The 10,621-nt window shown below is 43.1% G+C and overlaps 1 protein-coding gene across 2 annotated transcripts in view; it reads left to right on the forward strand.

Annotated features, from left to right (window-relative positions):
• Positions 1 to 9,734, forward strand: part of LOC120574464 (ubiquitin carboxyl-terminal hydrolase 22-like) — a 30,091-nt gene extending 20,357 nt beyond the window's left edge. For both annotated transcript variants that reach the window (XM_039824743.1, XM_039824744.1), the window contains 11 exons: positions 326 to 439; positions 540 to 641; positions 1,986 to 2,152; positions 3,679 to 3,838; positions 4,426 to 4,531; positions 5,789 to 5,947; positions 6,833 to 6,959; positions 8,377 to 8,468; positions 8,906 to 8,968; positions 9,452 to 9,601; positions 9,692 to 9,734. In XM_039824743.1, the coding sequence (XP_039680677.1) occupies positions 326 to 439; positions 540 to 641; positions 1,986 to 2,152; positions 3,679 to 3,838; positions 4,426 to 4,531; positions 5,789 to 5,947; positions 6,833 to 6,959; positions 8,377 to 8,468; positions 8,906 to 8,968; positions 9,452 to 9,601; positions 9,692 to 9,734 (1,283 nt within the window). The remainder of the gene's footprint in view (positions 1 to 325; positions 440 to 539; positions 642 to 1,985; positions 2,153 to 3,678; positions 3,839 to 4,425; positions 4,532 to 5,788; positions 5,948 to 6,832; positions 6,960 to 8,376; positions 8,469 to 8,905; positions 8,969 to 9,451; positions 9,602 to 9,691) is intronic.
• The last annotated feature ends 887 nt before the right edge of the window (positions 9,735 to 10,621 follow it).

Genomic DNA, 10,621 nt, shown 5'->3' on the forward strand with positions numbered 1-10,621 from the left:
GAGCTGAGGTATTGTTGCTGTGGAGTTTTAGAATGGAAGAGGATGGTGTGTTGCTTGAAAGCCCAGGTGGGGGTGGGAGACAAATATACCTATTCCATCACTAGTCCGTTCATATCTCTTATAATTGCTCAGTGCAAGCAATGAGATGGAAACATCGTTGAGGGGAAAAGGCACGGCGGAGAAATCGCTTGTCTTGAGGCTGGCTGTGCCAGCGAGGTTGGACAGTAAAATAAAACCCAACGTGTGTTACTGTGGTGGAAAAATCTATTTGTAATTATGGTGCAATCTCTCTTTCTCCCTCTCTTTCCCTCCTTCCTGTTTCCAGCGATAGACTTATTATACGGGGGAATTTATTGTTTTGTGTGTCAAGACTACATATACGACAAAGACATGGAGCAGATTGCCAAAGAGGAACAGAGGAAAGCATGGAAATTGCAAGGTAGAGCATTTTGTTTTCTCAGAGAACTTAATCCAGCTTTTGAAACAAGGCCACTTGATATCTCAGTGCCGTCACATTTGTGTTCCTTTTGTATCCACAGGCATAGGGGAGAAATACACAACATGGGAGCCGACCAAGAGGGAGCTAGAATTATTACGACACAATCCAAAGCGGAGGAAAATCACTACAAACTGTACCATAGGTAAGCAATAGACTGCACTGTTCAGTCTGCACAGCTTTTCATTCTTTGACACTGTGTGTGCTGTGGGTGTTCTTTATAGCTGTGTGTGTCTCTACATGTGCCTATGGCGCAAGTGTATTTGGGGTCACTCTTGCGTTTAATTGTGATACCCAAGGTCAACAGGACCGGGCAGCCCCACAGGCAGTACGCTGCGAAGCCAGAACACAGTGTTCCCTCGCTGATGCTGCGCACCACAGCAGACCTGAATTTGTTTGTGTCTCCCAATAGCTTGTTTTCTCTCTGTTCTGTTGCTTTGTTTTCTTCCTGCTTTCCGTGTTGTCGCTCTGATTTTGTACATGTGCGTTTGCTGGTTTTTATCTTTCCCTGTGCCCACTGTCTTTTGCCATCCTTCGCCCCCTTATATCTTTGAAGAGCTTGGTTGGTAGCTCTGATTGGGCAGAGACTTTGTGTGTTTATTTGTGTGTGCACACAACAGGACCAGTCAGGAGTGTTAAAACTCTCGCTGAGAGCTCTCTTCCAGAACCAAACCTTGCTCAATTGGATTAGACCCAAGACCTTGCTGTGTCTCACCTGTTCTACTGGGCATCATTGGATCACTGTAGCTTTACTTTCTCACTCTAAATGAATCCATTCACAGCTTTGGGGTCTGCTCCAGGATACACACTGTTTTTGCTGGCAACAAAAATACTGTATCTGAAAGTGCCAGTGGCTTTAATGTTTAATAACTATGCAGGCATATTGAGGTGTGTGTGTGTGTGTGTGTGTGTGTGTAGTGTGTGGTGTGTAGTGTGTGTTCCCATATACGTCCACAACTATCAAATATTTACATTATCGATTAAGCTGCCAATTATTTAGATTGATTGTGTAATAGTTTGTCATATAAAATGACAATATCAATTTCCTGAATGCCAAGCTAACATTGTCATATGCTTGTTTAGTCTGACCATTAACCTAAACCCAAATATACTGCATTCAGTCCACCGTCACAGCTGCAAATTCTCACAATTGAGAATCTGTAACTAGGTTGTATTTGTCATTTTTGCTCGATAAGTGACTTAAATGCTTAATTAGTAATTAAAAATAGTTAGTGTTAAGGAGTATCAAAATATCAATAATATATGTGTGGTTCTTTTGGCTACAAATTCAGTCATGTTCTCTAATTTTGATGGTTTCTAATAAGCAAGTTGAGCACAGCTAAACCTGTGTCCAGAGAAACAGAGATCAGGTCCTTTAGCATAGATTTGAATTCCCTCCGTTGGCAGCAGTATGAATCCGAAGCACTGTCCTGTTTAATCTTCGTTGCCATGTTGCTCTCACACTTTTCTTTCTCTTCTTGTCCTGCAGGTTTACGAGGGTTAATAAACCTGGGCAACACATGTTTCATGAACTGTATTGTTCAGGCCCTAACACACACACCGCTGCTTCGAGACTTCTTTCTCTCCGACAGACACAAGTGCGAGATGCAATCAAACTCCTGTCTGGTGTGTGAGATGTCGCAGCTCTTTCAGGAGGTATGTTGCACAGTTTGTGTGTGTGTGTGTGAACTTGTTACATAGGTTTGTTTAATCGCACAAATAAAAGAATAATTCATCATTTTGGTTAAAACTGAGCAATGGTTTTATTGAGAACCATATAATACAGAACATACTCCCGCAGTGTAACCCACTGCAGAAGGCTGAGTCACTGTTGAGCTCTTTTGTTGAGTCCAAAGAGGAAGGCAGAGAGGAGGGGAAAAAATCCTGCTTGAAAGGAATGTACAGAGCCACATGCTAATGAATAAGCAGAATGCAGTACTTACACTTTTATTGAACTTGGTCTGTCAGTGCGAATTATGTTGCACAGCCACTTATAGCCACTTAATCTCAGCTCTTTGATACAAAAGTTTGGCATTTTACATCTAACAAACTCATTGGCCCTGGACGTTATGTAATATCTGCCTGGTCTGCTCCCACACTGCCTCGCTTTTTTCTTACACCTCTCACTTCCCAGTATATATGGGCCCACAGATGGCAAGTGGTGTTATAATGGGTTGAGTCATCTGGCCCCCACACCCGGCTACACACACATCCCGGTCTCAGTTGGCTTAACCATTCGGCTACATAGCGTATGAAAGCGGTAATCGCTCACCTCGATCACCCAGGGAGGCAGACATTGATTGAGTATTCAGCTTTATGTGACACAGAAAATGTAGGGTCAGTCATACAAGAAAGATTTATCTATTTAAACGTTCCCAAACACACACAGAATCACCAAGTCTTCCTACCTCCACACCCAACTCTCTAATTCCATTGCTTACTTTCATCCCCCACCTTTGTTCTGTTTTTAACCCACCCCCAAATTTTTTTTTTTTTGAAACTGCCAAAAAGGAGCAGTTTGTAAGATTCAAGAGACATGTCAGCGTGGCATGTTTTCCCCTCTCACAGCTCAATCAGATTTCAGAGCAAGCTGTGGAGAATAAAGCAAGGTGTGTGCAACATCTTCGTGTTGAGAAATTAGAGCCCTCTCTGGCATTAATAAGGTCTGGTTGGAACTTCGTTGTAGTGTTTGCACCCTGCCAACTCTTGCGCTCTGCTCGGCTCTGTTACTTTCTTACCCACATCTCCTGACCCTGACCTGGATTGTCACTCACTCGAATTCCCATGACAGCGCAAAGACTCTGCAGCACTTCACAGATGGATGTTTTTGCTCCAAATGCTCCCGCTTTCCAACCAGTTCTTCGTCTTCTCTGTCTTGCGCATCAAACCTCTCTGCTCTATGGATGTGCTTTTATTAGAGCTAGTGCTGTTAGGCGACACATGGTGAAATTAGAAATTTGTTTAAAATTAGAATTGTAGAAAGTAGCTGCTGAAAGAGTCAGAAAATCACCTAGACTGACAGAATGGTTCAGCCATGAATTATAGATCACAGTGAGCAATGTAGCTATGAGACTGGCAAAGATGTGATAAAACATAATGCACCCAGTAACGCCTGGAGAATAAACTAACCAAACGCTCCTTTCACCCCCACCACCTCTCCCATTTTTCTTTCCTGCTCTCAGTTCTACTCGGGCCACCGTTCACCTCACATTCCCTTCCGGCTGCTGCATCTGGTGTGGACTCATGCACGTCACCTCGCAGGCTACGAGCAGCAAGACGCCCACGAATTCCTCATCGCAGCGTTAGATGTACTACATAGGCACTGCAAAGGGGACACCATCAGTAAGCTATATAACTAATCCCTATGTCATTCCCAGGATGCATACTGCATTTAGAGTGTAAGTAAGTCTGAAGGGTTTACTATAGATTTTTTTTTTTTTTTGCATGTGCGTTCTTCAATATTTTCAGCCCAGGATTGCAGCTTGTTCACGTCAGACTGAATGGGATACGCAGCAAAGAGCAGTGTCAGTTGAGATTGAGAGGAGTGTGTCTGGGCCACCTACTGCCTCTGATCCATCGTGTGGTGTTACACCTTAGATCTGCTCACGGAGCACAGTGCCTTACTTTACTGGAAGCATACTGAAGGAGACTGGCAATAGTGTGTACCAGAGGGACAGGAAGCAAGCAGTGTGAGGAATGTCAATAGGCCCTGCTGCAGTGCAATGACAGGCTGACTCACCCACAGACCTTGCAGTAATGCTTACTACTAATAGCTAGAATCCAGAGAGTTGTGAAGTGGCAGAGAGGCTGCGCTGCAGGGTAATGGATAAGTGAGAAAGAGGGCCAGACAGAGTCCTTCAGAGGTGCTAAACAGGTTGTTGGTGTTATCTGTGTGCCTATTTATACTTTCTGCTCTTTGTGGTCCACAGGAGATGACAATGGGAAGAAGGCCAACAATCCAAACCACTGTAACTGCATCATTGACCAAATCTTCACTGGGGGCCTGCAATCAGATGTTACCTGTCAAGTTTGCCAGTATGTTTGTGTGTCTATCCTGTGTGTTTTGTGACTAAACAGTGTAAAAATGCAATTTACCGAAATAAAGCCCCATCTAAGATCTTTGCTGCCCATTCATGTTGATGGAGCATCACATGAACACCTATTCCCCTCCTTATTTTCCTACATTTATGCTCATTCATCCATCATCCAGCTATCAATCCGATTGCGTAGTCTCCTCTCACCGCTGGTCTAATCGATGTGGACACCACCTGTCCTCCCAGAGTCGGTGAACCACTGGATGTGTCCTCTACACTGCTCTTATTAAAAGTCCCGGGCCCTGCAGAGCTGCTGTAAGGGCGGTTGTCTAGACAGCATCACAACCCAAGCGCTGCCATTCCCCTAGAGCTGTCCTGTCACATTAACACTAGCACGCTGCACTGAACTGCAAAGCACCTCGCCCAGACTAGCAGGCAAGCCGAGCCCAGCTCAGTGCCATGTTACCTGCCTCCACAGTGAACCGAGAGACTGCTGATGCAGAGCTAGTGATGCTATCATTCTGCTATAAATTGAACCCATCTGTAGTCATTAAACAACTTCTGTTGACTACAGATTACTCAGGAGCAAGGAAAGGCAATTTTATTTGTATACATTTGTACATTTCATCAGCGGTGCAACTCAATGTGCTTTACATAAAACATTAAAACACCGTTAGAAATTAATAAAAGAAATTAAAAAAGTTGCTTAAGGCCTTGGGTAAAATAATTTAACATAATTTTGCTATATTACTGCAGGGTTGCTCTCTAACCCATCATAAATGCATGCCTACTTTTTTTTAATAGCCACCTGCTGGTACCACTGGGTGTTACAGCACCATGACTCATCTAATCAACAGTGATAATGCGTACTGCATGCATTCTACACTGGAAGCCTCCATTTTGCCCGGGCTGCAGTCCATCACAGTCGTTGGGCTGTAATAATACAAATTCCTTATGTAAGGCCAATTTTCTCTGATGTAACACTTCATTGAATTGCAAATGGACCTGGAGGAACAGTGTGTATATAATGCACATGCACACACTCAATCTTCCAGCAGGATTAAACTAAAACATGATCAGAATCTTCAGAGGCTGCATGAATTTAACCTTTTGTATTGCTATCTATGTCATCATCCTTTTTATCATGACCTGTAATAAAGGACACACAAACCTACACACAACCACACAGTATTTAACATTATAATACTATTTATTCAACTTCATAATCAAACTCCTTTCCCTTTTTTTTTCTCTCTAGCGGGGTTTCCACGACGATAGATCCATTCTGGGACATCAGTCTGGACCTTCCTGGCTCATCGACTCCTTTCTGGCCCCTCAGCCCGGGAGGGGATGGCAGCACAGTCAATGGAGAGAGCCACCTGTCAGGGTCCACCACTCTCACAGACTGCCTACGCAGGTACAGCTTCAGTCAGCTGACATCGGACAGATTGTCTTTCTTTTCTGGCTGTCCGGTTTCTCTTTTTATATATGAAAATCATTTGGCAAGGAAAGGAGGGACTGCCATTTTCTACATGGTTTCTTTAAATTGGCTTATTTTCCTGTATCCCTTCTGCCACCTCTCCAAATTTATGGATATCAATCGTCTCCGCTTGAAATGAATTTCATTCATCCCTCCACTTGTATGAAGGGTCACTTATTGTGTCTGCTCAGGGACAACAACCCTTTTTTCCCTGGATCTCATCTTCCATCATGACCAGGTTGGCAGGGCAGATGTGACCTCTCATATCTCCTCTACTGCCTCTTGATTCTTGCAATTTCTTTTCCTTCTCTTCTTATCTTATTTCATTCCCTCTCCTCTCCACCTAATTCCTTTCCCCCCGTGCCCTCACTCTACCTCTCACATTCGTCTCATCCTCCCCCTCTCTTTCTCTCGCCTCCTTTCCTTCAGACCTTTTTTTTTTTTTTTTTCCTACTGCAGCACCTCACACACCCCTAGTTGCTGCAGCAAGTCTCTTAAAGGTACAGAACTGGTTGGTGCTGTTGCCGTGGTGATAGAGGCGTTGGCATTACCAGCAGGGCTTTGGGTTGGGTGGGCTGACATACAGAGTGGCTGCACCAGAACTCTGCAGGCAGACATGATGCACAAGCCCTCATACATCTTCAGATTCACTTCAGATCTGTAGGAGTAGAACTAGGTGAGATCAAAGGGTTTATGTTACATAGCCATGATAGTTTTCTTCCTCTTTTTCCCAGTTTTCACTTCCTGTCTCTTGTTTGTCCCACATGTTCTCTGCTCGTTCACACCCTCTCTTCTTCTTTTATTCCAACCCTCCCTCTGCAGGTTTACGCGGCCAGAGCATCTAGGAAGCAGTGCCAAAATCAAGTGTGGCGGTTGCCATAGTTACCAGGAATCCACCAAACAGCTGACAATGAAGAAGCTCCCCATCGTAGCATGTTTCCATCTTAAAGTGAGTCAGCCAATGATAACGTACTGCCAATTATCACTTGTTACAATAGCTGCCACTGTCTGACAATTTTATTATTTCAGGCTACACTGAGCTTAAAAATTTTAGGCCTTTTTAAAAAGTCTTCGCTGAAGCCGTCTAGGTCTTAAATTATTTCAAACAGGTCTTAATTTTCCTATGTCCGTGTAACGCTACCTCTAATGGTCAATAAAATGCTCCCGCTGCGCTTTTTTAAAATTCCATGGTGTTTCGCTGTATAACGACTCAGATGAGACCAAGATGCAACTTTATTTGGCGCATGTCTTTTTCGGATTGTACCACAGACATAAAACGGATTCTATTCTTTAGCTATGGGGAAGTGCAAGTTTAGCGATACTTGGCTTAAAACTGAATTTAGGGCTTGGTTAAAGCCAGTTGCTAACAACGTATTTGAAGCCTACTGCTTCTTATGCAAGAAAGCCATTAAACTGGGATCGTTGGGTGTACGGGCGCTGGAGTCTCATGCAAAAAGTGAGAAACATCTAACTGCTGTGAAGGGTCTCCAGCAAACGAGCCAACTCCTGTAAGCGACCTACGTGTCTCTTTTGGATCAGAGCCAGCACTAAGAGCGGAGGTGTTCTGGGTCCTCCACAAGGTGACTAGACACCAGTCCTGTAATGCGAATGAGGAAATCGGGGAATCGTTTCCGACGATGTAATGCTCTCAAAAAAGTCTTAAATTTGACTTGGTGAAACCTGCAGAAACCCTGAAGTAGGGTTGCATGATGTGGCTTAAATGATGATTCAAATCTAGATGCTTATTTTTTCATAATTTTATCCTATTTAGTTTTGATATCTTTTTATTTAATTTTTTTAGAACAGCATCCTTACATATTCCAATAAATAAATATGTTTACCGTATATATTGTAATAGATGCAAATTTTGTCCTGTGTGTATGCAGTCTTACATCTCATGGAGGCAAAGTTCAGATTTTGCAGTGCTTTAGCTTTCTGGTACACTGTGTTCATAATTCAATTCAGTTGTTGGTGCATTACCTCCTACTGTGTAGCCCTTTCACCGAGTGTCCCAGGACACCCATGACTTCAATGAGTTGTGCCGCCCTCCGCTGGCCATGTTTTATTTATCATAACAGTATTGGGGGGCCTATAATGTATTTATGATATTCATAGGAACATGCTTCAGGAAGATTGTTTAAGATCAATCCAAGCCTGTTATTATCGTGTTATGAATGTGTAAATGTGGTGGAAAACATGCATTTTCACTGGCTGTGTTTTATTTTGTATGTTGTAATGATGATGCCTGTTATTTCTAAATCCGTGTCCTCTCCGCTCCCCCCCCACTCTCTCACTTTCTTTCTTACCATGCTTCTACCCATTCCCCCCTCTCTCCTCTCTCATCCTCCCTCTCTGGCCATCTCCAGCGGTTTGAGCACTCTGCCAAACTGCGGAGGAAGATCACTACATATGTTTCCTTCCCCCTAGAGTTGGACATGACGCCATTCATGGCATCCAGGTAAGCCTCCATCTAAGCTTTTCTACCCACATAATGGATCTTGTCCCGCCAGTCTTCAAATCCAGATATAAATACACAGATGTTCCAAAAAAAAAAAAAACCTGTAGCAGCTTAAGTGGTTCATTACATTTTAATGTTTGTACATACTATATGATACTACATACTTTGTATTCACAGGAATTTCACACATCTGCATCTCTGCCAAAACAGCATTATTAAATGCTCCCTATAAATATATATTGATGTCAGTAAAGCATGCAGTATCAGTACTGCCCCACCCCTGGCTGTAGCATCCATTCAGCTCTGTTCAGCGACCTGAAGATCATTCATAGATAGGATCATTCTGCCACCTAGTGGATTTATGTGTCAGTGTAGCATGTTTACTCATGCATGCAGCTTTAAAAATGCTAATGTCTTGCTATTTTTCTGTCTTACAGCAAAGAGAGCAGAATGAATGGGCAGTATCAACAGACGGTTGATGTATTAAACAACGACAATAAGTGAGTACCTTGGAAAACAGGTACTACAGCAAACAGATTTATTAACACTCTGCCGCTTCACAGCAGTACTGACATAGTAGAAATTTCTCCTCTAGCATAGCAGCACATGCTAATGACCTGAAGCATCCGGCTGTGACTTCCCCAAATTAAATCAATTTGAAGCCTATTAAAAGCTGCTTAGTTTTCTTCATCCATGACAGTTACAATAGCTTTCATTTTCCGGGACATTTACGGGGAATTTACTGTCTTCATACCATTGACAGGTTGCTTGTAGTGGAGACAAGAAGTCAGTATGCAAGGTGCTCCCTGATGAGGCCTCTAATGCACAAGAAAGACCTGAAAGAGCATCAGTATGGGGTTTAAAAGAAATAAAGGTGCCCATATATTGGGAGGATAGTGGGGCTTAATGAGATACTTGTGTTTAAGTGAAGTCACACAACAGAACAAAGACAAATTCCCGTCTCTTTGTCTTTTTATTTCCAGGTATTCCTTGTTTGCGGTGGTCAACCACCAAGGCACATTAGAGAGTGGCCACTACACCAGCTTCATCCGCCAGCACAAAGACCAGTGGTTCAAATGTGATGATGCCATAATCACCAAGGCCAGCATTAAGGATGTACTCGATAGTGAAGGGTAAGAATGGAAACAAGACATTAGCAGTGCTACAAAATGTTATACAGTATGCAATTTGAATCAAATGTTTCTTCCCCCCCCCTCTGTCAGGTATCTCTTATTCTACCATAAACAGTTCCTTGAGTATGAGTAGTCTTTCTGACCACTGACCATGAAGAACCACTGCTTCTAATGAGAGAGCCAAGGGACTGGGGACAGGATGAAACAGAATTACACAAACCTACCTGAAACTCTTTGACTAACCAGTCTGCTCCTCCAGCTCTGGAGGACAAAAATAAAAAGACGTGTGAAATCATGCAACCTTTCAAAAGAAAACGAAAACAAACAAGCACTGAGCTACTTCTTGGCATCTACTTGACAAAACTGAATGAAGAGGAGTGTAGGAGGAGGAAGAGTCATGCGTCGTCAGTTCCTGGCTTGGGCAGAGTGAAGAGGCCCCACACCCCTCACGCTCTCTCCCTTCCCCTAGAGGGGAGGTGGGGGAGGGGGGGGGGAGACAGGGGCTGTCTTGAGTGTTGATTGGGCACATCTGGATTTTACTTACAGTATTCTGACCCCCTCCACTACACACACACACACACACACACACACACACACACACACACACACACACACACACACACACACACACACACACACACACACACACCATTTCTCTCCCATGGTGCTATCGTTTCAACTGACCAAGCATTTAACTTGATTATGCTGACCAAGCATTTAACTTGATTTGTTGTCATATGCATATGGGACTGAACGCAAAAAAAAAATAGAATCAATGTATTATGAACTTTGCAAGAACATTTTTTTTAAGGTATGGTTATGATTCTTATCATTTGTGAATTTAGTTAAGACATACTGTATAAATCTAGTAAACATCTATTGTTTTAAGAGCAAAAAAAACAACAACATGGGAGAGCTTAGAGACACTGCCTTTGCAAGTTGCTGGGGATGTGCTGCCATGGAAACTAAGTGGATTTGGACCTGAGTGTGCTCCTTTTCCATTATTTACTGTGTTGATTG

This window comes from Perca fluviatilis, chromosome 15, assembly GCF_010015445.1.
Source record: "Perca fluviatilis chromosome 15, GENO_Pfluv_1.0, whole genome shotgun sequence".
Taxonomy (NCBI): Eukaryota; Metazoa; Chordata; class Actinopteri; order Perciformes; family Percidae; genus Perca; species Perca fluviatilis.